This window comes from Macaca thibetana, chromosome 20 (assembly GCF_024542745.1).
Source record: "Macaca thibetana thibetana isolate TM-01 chromosome 20, ASM2454274v1, whole genome shotgun sequence".
Taxonomy (NCBI): domain Eukaryota; kingdom Metazoa; phylum Chordata; class Mammalia; order Primates; family Cercopithecidae; genus Macaca; species Macaca thibetana.
In genome coordinates, this window is record NC_065597.1 from 74,015,418 (window position 1) to 74,033,835 (window position 18,418).

The following is an 18,418-nucleotide window of genomic DNA, read 5'->3' on the forward strand; positions in this document are numbered from 1 at the left end:
CAGCTGCAAGGGGCTGGGCTCCCCCCGGGCATGAGACTATGTGGAATGGGCAAAGTAGTACCACCTGCCTTCCACACAGCGCTCTAGGGACAGCTCCAGACATGACTCTGCTGAGTAGCGGCCAAGTGAGCAGACTCATACACCTGGAAACGCCTCAGTTAGGATTCTGTCTTGCATGCGATGTATTATTCTGCTATCCTTTCTAAAAAGGACATGCAGGAGTCCCTGGGCGTAAATTCATAAACCGGAAACAATGAGAATATTAGTCACTTAATAAAAAACACTCACTTCTCTAACTACATCCAAAAAAGCAACCAAACAGACCAAAAACAAAACAAAACAAAACAAAACAAAACAAGGCAAGCAGCAAACCTAGCTTCGGCTGGGCACAAGGGTGCATGTCTGTAATCTCAGCAATTTGAGAGACCGAGGTGAGCAGATGGCTTGAGCCCAGGAGTTCCAGACCAGCCTAGGCAACATGGTTAAACCCTGTCTCCACAAAAAAAACAAAAAAAATTAGCTAAGCATGGTGGCATACGCCTGTAGTCCCAGCCACTCAGGAGGCTGAGGAAAAAGGGTCACCTGAGCCTGGGAAGTCAAGGCTGCATGCAGTGAGTCATGATGGTGCCACTGCACTCCAGCCGGGGCGACAGAGTGAGACCCTGTCTCAAAACAGAAAAAAAAAAAAGAAAAAACTAGCTTCTGGATCTACTGCTTTTTTTCCTCTATATTTGGTCAGGAAATATTGGTAACCCCAAAACTGGGTGAGGTCGGGAGTGGAGCTGGCTCTGATTCAGGACCTGCCTGACACAATGACACCTGAGCATGGCCTCTCAAACCGTCTAAGAATGGAAGAGACCGTGCTTTCCCCTCCTGTACAGACAGGGGAAAGCCATTCAGGTAACCTCCACTGTGCGATTATTCAACTGGACAGTCTACCAGCCAAGAGAAACCTTTTTCTTTCTCTTTTTTTGAGACGGAGTCTAGCGTGATTTTGGCTCAGTGCCACCTCCGCCTCCCCGGTTCAAGTGATTCTCCTGCCTCAGCCTTCTCAGTAGCTGCGATTATAGGCGTGCACCGCCACACCCAGCTAATTTTTGTACTTTTAGTAGAAATGGAGTTTCACCATGTCAGCCAGGCTGGTCTCAAACTCCTGACCTCATGATCCACCCACCTCAGCCTCCCAAAGTGCTGGGATTACAGGCATGAGCCACTGCGCCCAGCTGATAAACCTTTTTTTTTTGTTTTTTTTGAGATGGAGTCTTGCTCTGTCACCTAGGCTGGAGTGCAGTGGTGCGATCTCGGCTCACTGCAACCTCCGCCAGCTGGGTTCACACCATTCTCCCGCCTCAGCCTCCTGAGCAGCTGGGACTACAGGTGCCCGCCACCACGCCTGGCTAATTTTTTTTTAGTAGAGGTGGGGTTTCACTGTGTTCGCCAGGATGGTCTTGATCTCCTGACCTCGTGATCCGCCCGCCTCAGCCTCCCAAAGTGCCAAGAAACCTTTTTCAAAGAGTCCCTCCCACTGTAACCATCCGGAGGTGGGGTAAACACTGAAGAACTATGTAGATGTGTGCTGGATCAATTCCTTCTTGTTAAGAGTTTCAATCCCACTGATGATCCGATTAAAAACACTTTCCCTCCCTAGGAAAAATGTTTAAATGCACAATAATTTGCACGTAATTTCAGGAATCTCAGAGGGGTCGAAGGAACAACTGGGAGCGGCTCCCTGGCAGGAACCAGAAGCCCTTGTCCACCTTTGTGTCCTCAGTGCCTGCATTCAACCAAAGTCTCCAGAACAGATGGAGAATTCAAGACTACTCAAGCCACCTTCAAGAGAGAAAGTACAAATCAGAACGTTTTCATTTTGGAAGAACTCTGATGACAAGTAATTACATGAACCAGAAAATATGGGAAAGGCTCAGTATAAAGAAACAGAAAATATTTTCAAAAGAGAATCGTAGAGGCCAAAGGATTAAGGATTTCCAAAGGCCCATACCTGGAGGATTTGTCCTCTTGGGTATGTTGTGAGGTTCTTCTGTTGGTCCAAAAATATTAGATGCCATCCTATTAGGCCTGCTGGAAGGAGTAGCTTCTTCTGGACTTCCAAAAAGATTGCTCGATTCTCCTCCTGGGGGCTTCATGGCCCTACAAGCACAGAGTACATGCCAATTACTGATGGCAGCCCTGAAAGCTTGTCACTGTGCAAGGATTTTGGCACAGCTACACAGGGTAAAAGTATTTTTTTTCTTTTTGAGACAAGGTCTTATTCTGTCACCCAGGCTGGAGTGCAGTGACGTGATTTTGGCTCACTGCAACCTCTGCCTCCTGGGCTCAAGTGATCCTCCCACCTCAGCCTCCTGAGTAGCTGGGATTACAGGCACCCGCCACCACAGCTGGCTAATTTTTTGTATTTTTGGTAGAGATGGGGTTTCGCCATATTGCCAAAGTTGGTCTCGAACTCCTAACCTCAAGTGATCCGCCCACCCTGGCCTCCCAAAGTGCTGCAATTACAGGTATGAGCCACCACACCCAGCAAAAGTATTTTCTTAACATCTACTAAGAAATCACACACCACCATTAGTTAATACTGGTGTGACTAGTTTACAGACACCAGACTTTTCTTACTGCTCTTTAGGTTCCCTTAAAAGTATTCTTTTTTTTTTTTTTTTTTTTTTTTTTGAGATGGAGTCTCGCTCCGTCGCCCAGGCTGGAGTGCAGTGGCACAATCTTGGCTCACTGCAACCTCTGTCTAGTGGGTTCAAGTGATTTTCCTGCCTTTGCCTCCCGAGTAGCTCAGATTATAGGTGTCTACCACCACACCTGACTAGCTTTTTTGTTTGTTTTTGTTTTGTTTGAGACGGAGTTTCGTTCTTGTTGCCCAGGATGGAGTGCAATGGCGCGATCCTGGCTCACCACAACCACCGCCTCCTGGGTTCAAGCAATTCTCCTGCCTCAGCCTTCTGAGTAGCTAGGATTACAGGCATGCGCCACCATACCTGGGTAATTTTGTATTTTTAGTAGAGACGGGGTTTCGCCATGTTGGTCAGGCTGGTCTCAAACTCCCGACCTTCGGTGATCCACCTGTGTCAGTCTCTCAAAGTGTTGGGATTACAGGTGTGAGCCACTGCACCTGGCTCTTGAATCACTTTTTATTGCAAAACTTAAACTTAAAAACTAATAAGCAATTGCCACAAAGCTCTATTCCCAGAGCACCCTCTACATTCGCAAACAAGTAAAATGCTGAATTCAGAACAACTGGAAAAACTTTTTAAATGCATTTGAGAAAGGCTTACTGAAAGTGAGATTTAAACCAGTGAGTGGCTCATGCTCTTTCACTGTTCCTAAGCGACGGGACTGTCTGTGATCCCAGACGTTTAGAAACGAAGTCAGACCTCTGTATCCACAGGTTCTGCTTCCATGGATTCAACCAACCTCAGATCAAAATGTCAGAAATAAAAGGATGGTTGCATCTATACTGAACATCTACAGACTATTTTTCTGTCATTATTCCCTAGGTAATATGGTATAATAACTATTTGCATAGTATTAGGTGTTGCGAGAAGTCAGGGACCCCGAACGGTATTATATGTAACCTTGTAACCTAGAGATGATTTAAAAGCATATGGGAGAATGTGCATAGGTTATATGCAAACACTACACCACTTTATATCAAGGACTTACACATCCTTGGATTCTGGTATCCTGGGGGTTCTGGAACCAACTCCCGCAAGATACCAAGGATGACTGTACTTGAAATTACAGGGCTCAACATCACACAAAAACTATGATATGAGGTTAGATCTCACTGGAAAGCTTTGCAAACACTGACCACTCAAGGTTTAGTTAACAAAAATAACACTTTCTCCTCAAAAGAGCTAGACAGAGCGCTGAGGGCTCCTTGTGATTGGATGTGAATGGAATTCTCAGATCTCCTGCTATAAAGCAGGAAGGCAAAGAGTGCTTCAGTCTCCGCCTGCAGAGACCCATGGGCTGGCTACTCTACCCTAGAAGCCAAGCGTGTGCTGGCAGACCTCTTAAGTGGTGCCCAGGGCCCCTGTCCACTCAGGAGGTTGGGGGAGGTGGATGCCAAACTTCCTGTCAGCAGTCGCCATTTCCTGGAGGATTTGAGGAGGGAGAAAAAAAAGACAGGTACGCTTGAGAAAAATTATTTTTTAAAATACAAAAATTAGTCAGGTATGGTGGAACGCGCCTGTAGTCCCAGCTACTCGGGAGGCTGAGGCAGGCTTGAGCCCAGGAGGTCAAAGCTGCAGTGAACCATGATTGCATCACTGTACACCAGCCTGGGCGAAAGAGTGAGACTTTGTTTCAACAAAAGGAAAAAAAATAAAGGGTGGTTGCAGGGGGCGGGCGACTTAACAAGATTTAAGGTGAGGTGCTCTGATAGTGGCCATAAGGCCATCTGACTTCCATATCCATTTTTGAATCACATAGCCCTGGTAATTCTGCATGCTTTGTTTTTGAGACAAAGTCTCGCTCTTGTTGCCCAGGCCAGAGTGCAACAGCACAATCTCGGCTCACTGCAACCTCCACTTCCTGGGTTCCAGCAATTCTCCTGCCTCAGGCTCCCGAGTAGCTGGGACTACAGAAGCCCGCCACCATGCCTGGCTAATTTTTCTATTTTTAGTAGAGACGGGGTTTCACCATGTTGGCCAGGTTGGTCTTGAACTTCTGACCTCAGGTGATCCGCCCACCTCAGCCTCCCAAAGTGCTGGGATTACAGGCATGAGCCACTGTGTCTGGCCTATTTTATTTTTTTGAGATGGAGTCTTCCTCTGTTACCAGGCTGGAATACGGTGACGCGATCTCAGCTCACTGCAACCTCCACCTCCCAGGTTCAAGCAATTCTCCTGCCTCAGCCTTCGAAGTAGATGGGATTACAGGTGCGCATCACCGTGCCTGGCTATTGTTTTGCATTTTTAGTACACATGGGGTTTCACCATGTTGGCCAGGCTGGTCTCTAACTCCTGACCTAAAGTGATCCGCCTGCCTTGGCCTCCCAAAGTGCTGGGATTACAGGCCTGAGCCACTGTGGCCAGCCAATTCTGCATGATTTTTCTTGACTAGTGTAGCAGGCCTAAACATGCGTGGGTCTCTACAGCTCTCTCTTTGGGAATAAGGGATGAAGGTCTGTAATCTTTAGAATTGAACAGAATTTATCATCAAGTCTCATGTGAGCTGAGTATGAGCTATAATTCCTTTTACTGACTTATTTGAAACATGGCTCTTCTCTCAAGCCCTCAAGGTGCCACAAACTGTCAGATCCAATTCCAGGCAGACGCGCCTTGACTGTAAGCTCTCTAGGACTCTTTCCTGACCCCACACTCCCTACATTCACAGTCTCCTGTCTCCTCTGCCTTTCACCCTTGCTTCAGTTCAACCTGCACATTTCTTGAGCACCACCATTGGCGATCCTTCCCCAGACGCTGCAGATGGAGTAAAGAGCAAGTCCGCACTCCGGTGGAGCTTCACGTTTAAACAGGAGAGCTGGAGCTATGCGCAGGTGGCTCCAGGCTCCGTGCGAGTGATGTGACAGACACTGGGTGCCATCAGGGCTCCAAAATTCGGAAGAGGTGAAACCCAAATTGGGTCTGTGGCCTCCATGTGGAAAGGGTACCAATGGGCGCAGGAGGTGAGTGGTAGTTACTTGAAATGACTAGTGTTACTTTGGGGTGAAAGGAAATACAATATTTAACATTGTTCTATGTGCTTTTCTGAATTTTATTTGAAAACAAGCAAAGAAAAAAAAGTGGTACCAAAGAATGGTTTAGCAGAAATTATGGCACATACAGACCCAGCCCCAGGGAAGGGGCAGTGGCCATTTCTATCACAAAGGCAACAGGTCCTACTGCAGGTTTCACACAGACTGCAGGGCTGGGCTGCCTCAAAGGGGTCTCGGATGAATGGAACTGAGTGTTCAATAGACCTTTCAATCAAAACATCCCAACAACAATGGTGCAGTGTGGCGTTCTCTAGGCTACAGGCACACTTACCACCATGACACTAGTGGGGGGGGGGAATGCTAGAACTCACACATTTGGGGACAAATTCACAATGTGGGTGGGGGGTGCTTCCCAATTGTTTTTTGCCTCTTGTGGTACCCCTTCAATATAGTTCAGTGAAGATATTCAAAACACACAACAGAAACTCAAGCGCACAAGAGAAGAAAAACTTCACACAGCTGGAGTGGACTGCAGCACTGGAGAGGGAGGGAAAACCTGTGTGGCCCTCCTTGGGGGGGTCTCCATGCTCCTGACCCTCTCTAACAGTTCGTCCCCAAGCTTCAGAAAGGATTAGGGGACTGGTCAGTCTTAAAGAGAAGCAGTGAGAAATAAACTCAGATTAAATTCCTTACAAATATAAATGTTACAGCTTAAAGGAAGATCTCAGGTTAATCATGGCTAAAGCATAATGCTGTTACAAAATCCCTTTAACACAAGATAATCCCTCAGTAAGAAAACAAGAGATGTAAGGTCTCAAGAGAGGAAAACCTGGCTGGGTAATCTTACAGCCACCACTTGATTCCCTTCACAGCAAAACAAAGTGTGACGCTTACAAGGCACCCACCCTGCAACTCAACCCCGTTCAGATGAATGGCAAACATGCAACTTCTGGTGGACCCCAAGCAGAAGCTTCCAGTGATATCTCATCATTCCATTTCAGACCTGCTTTCCTTTCTCACCATCCTAAAAGGAAGATCTTTCTTCCTTTCCCAACATCCTGTCCAGAAACGAATCCCCCAAACTAGTGTGAATATGACTTTAGCATGGCACCTCTGCAGCTAACTTCTGGAGTGTGAAAGTCAACATAAAAACATCAGTGTCACTCAGGGTGATAATAAACACCATTATTTACTGGGCAGCCAGTGCCAGGCGGCACAAACAAAAAGAAACGTACTAAATGCAAACAACTGGGACAGGGCTGGGGATGCAGTTCCTCACACCACTGGTGTGGGTGGTGCAAAACCCTGGCCATCAGGAACCAGAAACCAGAAACCAGATGCGCTCTGAGCACTACAGTGTAAACTTCTGGTCCCACATTGGTGCAGACCTAGGTGTGAGAAATAATCACTGTTACATGGATTAAGGGCTGTTTTTTTTTTTTTCAGACAGAGTCTCACTCTGTCATCCAGGCTGGAGTCCAGTGGCGTGATCTCGGCTCACTGTAAGCTCCGCCCCCCGGGTTCACACCATTCTCCTGCCTCAGCCTCCCGAGTAGCTGGGACTACAGGTGCCCACCACCACAACCGGCTAATTTTTTTGTATTTTTAATAGAGACGGGGTTTCACTGTGTTAGCCAGGATGGTCTCAATCTCCTGATCCACCCACCTTTGCCTCCTAAAGTGCTGGGATTACAGGCGTGAGCCACCGTGCCCAGCCAGGGCTAATTATTTGGTTACGAGTATTACTGAATACTGACCTAACTCCCTCAAATCTAAAGGGTTTTTTTTTTTTTTGAGATGGAGTCTTGCTCTGTCGCCAGGCTGGGGTGCAGGCTGGAGTGCAGAGATCATTCTCGGCTCACTGCCATCTCTGTCTCTGGGTTCAAGTGATTCTCCTGCCTCAGCCTCTCCAAGCAGCTGGGACTACAGGCACACGCCACCATGTCCGGCTCATCTTTGTATTTTTAGTAGAGACGGGGTTTCACCATGTTGGCTAGGCTGGTCTCAAACTCTCAACCTAAGGTGATCGCCCACCTCGGCCTCCCAAAGTGCTGAGATTACAGGCGTGATTCACCGCACCCAGCCAATCTAAAGGGTTTTTAATTTTAGCAAGTTGGAGCAATTCTTTTATTTAGTATTTATTCGATATAGTATTTGTCTTCACTTGATCTTAGCCAAAAGACCGAGAAGCAACATAGTATTTGTCTTAACCGTCACGGCACCCACATTCTCTTCTACTTCTCTGGCGAGGCTGTGCCACAGAGGGGCTCATCACACAGAAAACCTCAGGCATCGGAAGACCCAAACTTCACAATGCAAGCTCACTGCTCAAGTGGACGAAAGACCCTGTAAGCTCTGCCACTCTAATTTATGTGAGTCCCAGTACCCAAGGAGTGCTTTAAAAGTTCAAAAACACAAGAAAAGTGTGCTGAGCGTTCCTGGCTATTAAACATGAGTCAGAAAATCTTTGTCCCAACCCACTTCTTCCTACAGCGAAGCCCAGGAGCGCCATCCACCTTCCCAGGTTGAAGATTAAAGGAGATAGAACTGACTGCCCCAGACACCCTGGCACTTTCCAAAGGAAGCGGACTCACATGAACTAGTGGAAGCGCGGCCATGGGCATGGCACAGGCCATATACACACCAGGGACACGGGCAGGGCCACACACACACCAGGAACACGGGCAGGGCCACACACACACACCAGGGACACGGGCAGGGAACACGGCCACACACACACCAGGGACACGGGCAGGGCACAGGCCACACACACACCAGGGACACGGGCAGGGAACACGGCCACACACACACCAGGGACACGGGCAGGGAACACGGCCACACACACCAGGGACACGGGCAGGGAACACGGCCACACACACACCAGGGACACGGGCAGGGCACAGGCCACACACACACCAGGGACACGGGCAGGGCACAGGCCACACACACACCAGGGACACGGGCAGGGAACACGGCCACACACACACCAGGGACACGGGCAGGGCACAGGCCACACACACACAGGGACACCAGGGGGACACCAGGGACATGGGCACAGGCCACACACACACCAGGGACATGGGCAGGGAACACGGCCACACACACACCAGGGACACGGGCAGGGCACAGGCCACACACACACCAGGGACACGGGCAGGGAACACGGCCACACACACACCAGGGACACGGGCAGGGCACAGGCCACACACACACCAGGGACACGGGCAGGGCACAGGCCACACACACACCAGGGACATGGGCAGGGAACACGGCCACACACACACCAGGGACACGGGCAGGGCACAGGCCACACACACACCAGGGAAACGGGCAGGGAACACGGCCACACACACACCAGGGACACGGGCAGGGCACAGGCCACACACACACGAAGGGGGGCACCGCCAGACACACCCCACAAACACACCGCCGCACACCCCTTGGGGACACCTCCCCCCAAGGAACATGGACACGCACCCCACAGACTGGGCCGCACCCACGGGCACACCCCACCCCCGGGGAACCCCCCACGGAACGCACCCCACGGAACGCGGACGCCCAGGCGCGAGGGAGCGCAGCCCGCCCTCCACACAGCTTTGTTCCCAGAGCCCGGGCGCCCCTCCCCGCCCTCGGCCTCGGTCGCGGGCAGCTCTCCACAGCCCGGGCCTCGGCGAGCGGCCCCTCGGGCTTCGGGCCTCAGTCGGGCGGTGGCGGCGCAGAGAGGCGGGCGGCGGCCCCGGGGGCCTCTGTGAGGTCGCGTCGCCCCCCAACCCCACCCCAACCCCACGCAACTCGTCGAGGCCCAGGGCTCGCCCGCTCCCGCCACGTGGTCGCGCTTCCCGCCTGCCTCCCGTGTGCCCCGCGCCGCACCTGGAGCCGGCGCGGCCGCCCTCGCTCTCCGGACCCCGGAACATGTCGACCGCCGCCACCCTCAGCTCTCCGCGCGCCGTTCCCGCCCGCCCAGCACAGGTACCCAAGGCCGCCCGCCAGCGCCCATTGGGCGCCAAGACGCCAATCATCCCTCCGCAGCCTATCGGGGCGCCGCCCCGTCCCTCACGCCCACCCCCCGACGACTTAGGCTTTGAACGGCCGGCGCCGCGCCCGCAGCCGATTGGGGAAGGCGACGCCGCTCGCGGAGTTGGGAGCTCGCATTGGGCGGCGGGCTGGGCGGGCCCTGGGGCGGCCGCGCCCTCGGGAGGAAGCCCGGCCTGGGGGAGCCCGCGAGCCGATCGCGGGGCCTCACCTGGGCCGCACCTGCCCACCAGGGACGGCCCGCACAGGCACGTGGCCCTGAAGAACAGGCACAAACGACAGGCCTTAGATCAACATTAGTATGTATTTATGCACAATAAAAACATTTACAAGTTGAACTGGAAATTTAAACAGAAGTTTAACAGCTCTTATTATATTAAATAACCAAAACACCTTTTATTCCCAAAATTGGTAAAGAATAAATAATATAATTTACAATATGGTACAAAAAATAACCAGGAAAGGCAGGCATTCTGCTTTATACATACACTGTATATGCATATTTATAATCTATAAAACAAATTCACATCTGAAACGAGCGGAGGCCTCGCTATGGCTTAACCGAGAAGGGGGAGAAGCGGGGCGGGGCGCGGGAGGCAGGGCCAGGGGCTTGGCTCCCCACACCTCACCCACCCCAAGGACACGCAGCCACAGTGATGTCAGGGGAGCGCTGACACCCGCGAAGGGTGTGCTGTGGGTTTCTTTCCTTGGTTGTAAATCACTCTTTCCTTGCTTTCTTTTTTTTCCTTGAGACCGAGTTTCGCTCTTGTTGCCCAGGCTGGAGTGCAGTGGCGCGATCTCGATTCACGGCAACCTCCACCTCCGGGGTTCAAGCGATTCTCCTGCCTCAGCCTCCCTAAGTAGGTGGGATTACAAGCGTGCACCACCACGCCCAGCTAATTTTGTATTTTTAATAGAGACGGGGTTTCTCCATGTTGGTCAGGATGGTCTCATACTCCCGACCTCAGGTGATCCGCCCGCCTCGGCCTCCCAAAGTGCTGGGATTACAGGCGTGAGCCACTGTGTCAGGCCTCTTTCCTTGTTTTCTTAACACAAAGTGTCGAATTTCCTGACAAATGCATCGGCTAGAGCTCAAGGTTTAAAGAGAAAACAAAACTGTCTTCCTCCTCCCTCGTTCCTGGTGTCTTATGCCCCACAACTTTCTTTGCAGAAGAAACATTGAATTCAATGCTGTGATCTAATTAAAGATGCAATTAAACTAAAGAGGTTATCCACCAGAAACGAGGCCATGGCCTCTCATGCCCAGAACCTGGAGGTGCGGCAAAGCAAGGAGGCCAACCACAGAAACGCCGCCAAGACCCCCACCGGAGCTGGCACCCTACAGCTACAAGATACAGAAGGACAGAACAGCCAGGAAGCCACGAACTAGGCATCCCGAGGCACGCAGTGCCCGCTCACCGTACACATCCACAACACCCTCAAGGCCAGAGGACTAACTGCCCTGGACCACAGATGCTCTGTCCCAATCTCCAGAAAAGGCGAATCAGCAAAGATCCCAGACAACGAAAGAGGGATTCGGGAAAGCTTTTTCTAAGAAACTGATCTCATCTTAATTACAGCATGCTCAAATGCACAAAGGAAGCCACTGGCTCACACTGAGACGATCACCGCTTCTGTTGGAAAGGCAGAAGATGCAGGAAGTCTCTGTTTGGATCTTTTGAAAATTCTAGCCTTTAACAGTTGCCTATGTTTGTACATAAATATTCATTTAGGCCAGGAGAAAATGCATCCATTGTTTTCCTGCAACAAATGACACCATTTTCCCTTAATGTGGCAAGGAAATGCGTATCACCTGTCTAGTTAATAGAGAGGCAGAATCCTCTAGAACTGTCAGCTTTATTACAGGAGACGAGTCAGCCCGTCCTCCCCCTTAACCCATCTCCCCACTGGACGGTAACGGCTGCAGTCGGCTGCTCCCACGAGTCCACGCTGGAGCACCAAGTGGTAGGTGCTGTCTAAAGAGCCTACAAAAGCAGATCCTGACCTCCAAAACTTCACCCCACTTAGCTGTCAGGGGGTAAAAGGTGCCCTGACAAACAGTTCACAAACCGTCCTGTCACTGGCAAAAGCACACGGAGCTCAGTGCTGTTAGGACTTGGCATCCCTGGTCCAGCCTGTGGGAGTATGAGAAAGCTAGCAGTGGTCTGAACTCGGCCTGGTATCCTAACCCTCTAGAGACGCAGCAAAGCCAGATACACAGAGGAGATCTCCTTGTCTTCTCTGGCTCAATGAGATGCTAATTTCGGAAGCTGGTATATTTAGCACAAAACACAAGCGCTGTGGTTCAAACACTGCTGTCTCTCTCCCAATCAAGGGGCACCACGTTTCTTTTTTCACCCCCAAGAGGTTTGGGACTGTTTGCTTAAGATCTCATGCCAAGGTCTGAAGGAGGGAAGCCAGCTCAGGCAAGAGCTCTAAGAAAAACTCGTGAGACAAAAGAAGGAAGCTCTTGCCTGAAGTCCACTGTCCTCTCGACGTCCTCCCATTGGTGCAGCGCAGGGCCTGCCTGTGGTCTACAGTGGCTGTGGGGGGCTGGTGAGACTGCAGGACAGAGGGCTTCCACCTGCTTGTCCACACCAAAGGCCTTTCCCTCCTCTTTTCACCTTCTCCACTGTGGATGAGAGAAGCAGTGGAGGGGCTAGGGCTGGCCTTGAGGGCCGCTGCATGCTACGTGTCGGGGAAGAGGAATGGTAGGGAGGAGGGAGAGTAGGTCCAAGTAGGTTAGGAAAACACAATCAATCCTGGATGCCGCGGGGGACGAAATGAGGCAGGAGGGGAAATATGGCGGCACAGGTATGGCCTGCCCAACACCTCTGTAGCAGCTCCAGGCCACACTGGATGTAGCTGGACGGTGACTCATGTGCTTGGAACTTCTGAGGCTGAGAAGGCAAAGGGGCCCTTGTTAGCTCTGTCCTGGGGAAAGACTGGATGTTGGGCTGTCTGCAGTAGGAATGCTGGCCACCCGAGAGGGCGCAAGGAGGGAGACCACCACTAAGGCATCCATTTGGAGAGGTCTGACCACATCCAGATGTCTGGGCCCTCGCCTGGGTGTCCCAAATGGGAAGGAGACATAGAAGTCTCAAGGCAAAGGGATGCAAGGGACGGAATACGGATGTCTGGCATGCCCACACCAATGCCCGTGAGAGACACTTTCCCTGCAAAGGCAGATTTGTCTCAAGTGCCAAACAGTCACACATCGAATTTAAGGGCTTATCGAGAAACTCTTCGCTGTGATCATATTGGCGCTTAAGGGTCAACCCAGGAGGGAGAAATGACACCTCAGATCACCTGGGAGCTTGCAAAGGGACACAGGAAGGAAACCAACTACAGAGGGGACTTTGTTCTTCCTCTTCCATGTCTCCTAATCCTTAAAACACAAGAAAAACGTTTTCAACCAGCTTAGCAGGGTCCCATGTAAAGTCCACACAACCTGCATAGTACAGGACTCTTCCTGCCCCCCACTCCCTGGTAAGAGTCCGAACAAAACCTCTAGGGAGGGGAGGCACCAGCCGAGGTCCCCAGGACTCCGCAGCAGCCCTGCCATCGGCATCTGCGCGCTCTCTGCCTTGGGGTGTGACACCACCGGCACGAGCCCAGGCCACATCCAACTGTCCTGCCTGTTACAGTCCACAGAGGGCACAGCTGATGAATGGCACAGGTTTGGCAGAAAGCAAGCAGCAGGGGCTGGGGTCTCCCTGCAGAGAGGGAGATCACAGCTCCTAGTGCACAGCAACTACACCAAGGCACACATACTCCCTTGTCTCAGAAGGAAATGCCACCGGAATGTCCAACACAACAATCGAGGCAGAGCACGAGCTGAAATGGGATCAATATGCAGACCCTAACATGGGCGTGGTGAAGAACGGCTCTAGCACCACAGTGATTTCTAACGATGGCCCTTCCCAAGAATTCGTCCTAGTCTCCTTGGATGCCGCTGCCTGCTGCTTGTAGGGAAGCAGCTCTGTGGCCACGTTCCTGCCTGTTGCACAGTCTGGGCTGCAGAGACGCCTCTGTTCAGACCATCTTCTGGGGCTGCTGGGCTTGATCTATTTTTCTCTAGCTCGAAGAGGGCTTTATCCGCCACTGGGACGTGTGGTCACTGGGACAGGTCACTGACAGCTGGGCCGCCTCCACCACCATCAAACAGAGCTTCTCGGCGGCCAGGCTCAGCGATGGACAACTCTTGGGCCAGGTCGTTGAACCGAGAAATGTAATCAATGCTGTTTTCGTTCATCATGCATACCAGCTGGGAATCCACAACCTGCAGGAAGAGGAGACAGGAAGAGCAAGTCACTGCGACTGGCTGGCCCTTCAGTGGAGGGCGGGTCCCTACACAGGACGAGAAGCTCCTGTCAACTCCCGCCATAGGAACCCAGCCATGGATGGCAGCCCAGGGCTCTGTGCAGAATTTCAGAATCACCTGTTGCCTGCCTGCACAATCTTTAGATAAGTGCTTGCAGAGAACCTGTGGTGTGCCTGGCACATCTGATGGCTGGGATGAGGGTGCTGGTCCCCCCGGCCCGCTGTGAGACCTAAGGGGAAAGACACCCAACAGGTAGACAGACAGTGCGCAGCAGACACAGGGACTGGGGGCGGCCTGCAGAGACAGGTAGACAGACAGTGCGCAGCAGACACAGGGACTGGGGGCCGCCTGCAGAGACAGGTAGACAGACAGTGCGCAGCAGACACAGGGACTGGGGGCCGCCTGCAGAGACAGGTAGACAGACAGTGCGCAGCAGACACAGGGACTGGGGGCGGCCTGCAGAGACAGGTAGACAGACAGTGCGCAGCAGACACAGGGACTGGGGGCCGCCTGCGGACACAGACGCAGAGTGAGGGCAGGGAGTGTGCCAGGGGAAGGGCGCCAGAAAGGGTGCTCCAGGGACTGGGACCTGAGCTGGAGGTGGGGTAAAACCCCAGAGACATGAGGACAGGTAGGGGGGCATGTTCCCGTCAGAGACCTGAGGACAGGTGGGGGCACGTTCCGTCAAGAGACATAAGAACGGGTGGGGGCATGTTCCCGTCAGAGACATGAGGACAGGTGGAGGGCACGATCCCATCACAGACACGAGGACAGGTGGAGGGCACGATCCCATCCGAGTCCCAAGGACATGTGGTGAGGGCACGTTCCCATCACAGGCATGAGGACAGGTGGGGGCACGATCCCGTCCGAGTCCCAAGCACATGGGGTAAGGACACGTTCCCATCGGTCCTGAGGACATGTGGGGAGTATGTTCCCGTCAGAGACATGAGGACACGTGGGGAGAACGTCCCTTTTTAAAGAAGCAACAGGCATGTTCCCTGAGACAGGAAAAGGCTTTGACTGAAAAGTACAACCAAGGTGGTGGCCATGACCCAGTGTGTGAGGCAGCATGGAGCTGAGGAGATGGACGGGAGGGCCTCGGCACCAGGATCTTGTCCCATGAGCAAATACGTGGAATGTGCCGTTTTCACTGCTTATCGTCTGCGTCCTGCTCTAGAGTAGAAGCCTCATGAGGAGAGAGGCCATTGTTTGCACACAGTAGACCCTGCGAAAATATTCCTTAATGAACTGCATGACACTGTGAATGCAAGAAGTCTGGAAAATTCTGAGTAGAGCTAAGGCGTTAATGAAATTTTATGCTTTCATTATGGGAAATGTCAGACAAATTAACATCTGTTTTCAAAAGCAGAGCAAAGAGTCATTCTCCTTCCCCTGTGTGTCCATCATCAGCTCCCACCGCTTTCATCCCAGGGACTCCCAGCTCTACCCCCACCCCTCCCCTTCACACTAGCCCTTTCATCCACAAATGCCTCAGACCATCCTTCCAGAGGACGACGATCTGCTGACAAACACGCTCACGTTCTGAGCGGAGGGCTCTAGGGAAAATTCCATGCTAAACGCTGACTTGCTCTTTCTGCAGGTGAATACGTGTTTGCATTACTCGCAACGGGCAGCGCTTCACAAACACCAACTGCACCCTTTCTCTGCTACTCACTCCCACGTGCCATCTGTTGCCCAGGATTTCATTAAAGGTGCAAATTCTGACTGGGCTGAGGCTAACACTCTACATTTCTGACTCCAAGGGGCTCCTGTCACTGGGCTGTGGCCCGTCCTTTCACCAGCAAGGTCCTGGCATGCTGCCTCAGGGCTCGTACACAAGGCCCATCTCCACAGAGCCCAGCACTTAGGAACATGCGCACAAACACAGGAAGAGACAGAGACCGGCTTCTCGGGAAACATCAGACTCCAAGGCGTGCTCTGAATCATGATTCTGGGGCCAAACAGGTTTGAGAAATGCCACACACTGTGAGATGGAGATCTACTCTATTAATTGTGTCAATGTGTATTATTTGGTTAAAATTTTCAGTCATATCGTATCACGGCTTGGCTTGGAATTCTCCAAAGCCTGCCCATGAGTTAATCATCTCAAGAGTCACAATTCTCATTTGGATACTGGGTAGCGGAGGTGTCCGTGAGAAACAGGTGTTTTGAGCTTTTTTGGATCCAGGGTTTCCCTCAAATATCTGCCTACAAAATCCTCAAGGAACACCTACCAATGTCCCAACATTGTGGGGACTACATTTGGGGAATGCTGCTCCAGGACTTTCACATGGGCTAAGCTCATGTAGGTGACCTCCTGGACCTGGAGTTCCCTCTCTGTCCATAGAGCCCTCACACAGTTGCTCACACACCTGCCACTCTGCACCTTACAACACAGTGAAACGGGCCGGTCTTCACCCTGCAAGCCTGACCTGCCCACGAATGCCACGCAAACCATGTGGTGGAGGTCTTGGGGGCTACAACCAGATGGCCTGGCCAACAGCAAGAGGGACGCTGCACCTGGCCAAAAGAGGAGAGTCACAAACCACGTTTCGCCTTTGCATCAATAACCTGCCCCAGTGACTCCTATCACTACCCTGGGCGTGGGAGAAGCATGAGGACAGCAGAGCCCGTCTCAGCTCCCCTGCACCGCAGCTCAATGTGACAGGGAGACACTGCTCAAAGGTCCTGCTGTTAGGATGGGAGGACCAACAACACAACTGCTGCAACCACCCCTTACTCCTCCACAATGGTACCCGCACCTCAGCACCTCACAGCCGGTGAAGGACAGGTGACATCCCCACTTGGCTCTGGCTGCCTTCAGAGACCCTGCTCTACACGCCAGACCAGGGCTCCCAGTTCAGAGACCTGCAGAGCTCAGCTGTGACTAAGTCTGTCATTCTGCATGTGGGGACGAGAGCCAGCCTAGCATCCCCAGATCTCTCCATTCTCAGTAGTCAGGGACCCGAGTGTGTACGTGCTGTTTCCTGATCTTCCACTCTTGGCAAACAGCTCTTACTAACCCACAGGTGTGCAGGAAGAGTGCTGGCAACCCCTGGCACGAGGGGTGGTGGTCAGGTGCAGCTGTGAGGTCAATGCACTCACCTCTGCGACATCAGCCAGGGACCTGGACACAAATGAGTCCCGCGAGTTTCCGTCCAACAAGCTGGGGCCAAGCAAGGAGGTGCCACTGTTGGTCCCAATGGGAGTTGGCAACATCTTGCGGCTCTTTTCTGGGGAGATGAAGCTTGCTGCAGAGAAAAGGCCAGAGGAAAACACCCTCAACCCTCTTTGGTCTGGACCAGTCCAGCAGAAGGGTCCTGAGGCTGGGGGCAGCCAGGCCAAGCCCCGGCCCCAACCCCAGCCCCGGCCCCGGCCCCAATCCACAGACTTGTGCAAAGAGCTTCCGAGAGATTCAACACGCTGTGATGAGCTCTTCTCGTTTAACACGCCTTCATGCATACAGATGTACACCTTTTCCATGAGTCCCACGGTCTCCCATTCTCACTGCCATCCCCACCCCCATCACGGTGTCCCACCCTCGCTGCCAACCCCCAACCCCATCATGGTCTCCCACTCTCACTGCCATCCCCCACTCCCATACTTTCTTCTCTGTGACTAGTCTCATGCAGGTTGTTTCCAACTTTAATTTTTTTTTTTTTGAGACGGAGTCTCGCTCAGTCGCCCACGCTGGAGTGCAGTGGCACAACCTCGGCTCACTGCAAGCTCCGCTTCCTGGGTTCACGCCATTCTCCCACCTCAGCCTCCTGAGTAGCTGAGACTACAGAAGCCCGCCTCCACACCCAGCTAATTTTTTTGTATTTTTAGTAGAGACGGGCTTTCACCATTCACAGGATGGTCTCAATCTCCTGAGCTTGCGATCTGCCCGCTTCTGCCTCCCAAAGGGCTGGCATTACAGGCATGAGCCACCATGCCCGGCCTTTTAATTTTTTTTTGAGGCAGGGTCTCGCTCTTGCCCAGGCTGCAGTGCAGTGGTGATCATGGCTCACCGCAGCCTCAAATTCAGAGGCTCAAGCAATCCTCCCACCTCAGCCTCCCAAGTTGCTGGGACTATAGGCATGCACCACCACACCTGGCTCATTTTAAAATTTTCTGTAGAGACAAGGTCTCTCTATGCTACCAAGGCTGGTCTCAAACTCCTGGCCTCAAGCAATCCTCCTACTTTGGCCTCCCGAAGTACTGGGATTACAGACATGAGCCACTATGCCTGGCCTGTTTCCAGTTTCTCATGATTCACATGTAACTGTCGAAACATCTGCACTGCTACATGCGACAAAAGGAAACGCTTGCAGGGTGCTGGGTCCCTCCCAGCACCTCCCAGACCCAAAGTGCCCAACGGTTCAGGGCTGTCAGGCATG

At 52.3% G+C, this 18,418-nt stretch overlaps 2 protein-coding genes across 11 annotated transcripts in view; both read right to left on the reverse strand.

The window, feature by feature from the left end:
* Positions 1–18,418, reverse strand: part of JPT2 (Jupiter microtubule associated homolog 2) — a 179,718-nt gene that overhangs the window by 12,098 nt on the left and 149,202 nt on the right. Inside the window, exons 2-3 of one of the 2 annotated variants that reach the window (XM_050774563.1) lie at positions 9,554–9,620; positions 2,000–2,148 (exon numbers count right to left, since the gene is read on the reverse strand). In XM_050774563.1, coding sequence (XP_050630520.1) covers positions 2,000–2,148; positions 9,554–9,597 — 193 coding nt within the window. In that variant the 5' untranslated portion in view covers positions 9,598–9,620. Of the gene's footprint in view, positions 1–1,999; positions 2,149–9,553; positions 9,656–18,418 lie in introns of those variants that run through there. The other variant, XM_050774562.1, reaches the window with a different exon arrangement.
* Positions 10,001–18,418, reverse strand: part of CRAMP1 (cramped chromatin regulator homolog 1) — a 65,890-nt gene continuing 57,472 nt past the window's right edge. For all 9 annotated transcript variants that reach the window (XM_050774193.1, XM_050774196.1, XM_050774195.1 and 6 more), the window contains 2 exons: positions 17,145–17,290; positions 10,001–13,997 (listed from right to left, as the gene is read on the reverse strand). In XM_050774193.1, coding sequence (XP_050630150.1) covers positions 13,833–13,997; positions 17,145–17,290 — 311 coding nt within the window. In that variant the 3' untranslated portion in view covers positions 10,001–13,832. The remainder of the gene's footprint in view (positions 13,998–17,144; positions 17,291–18,418) is intronic.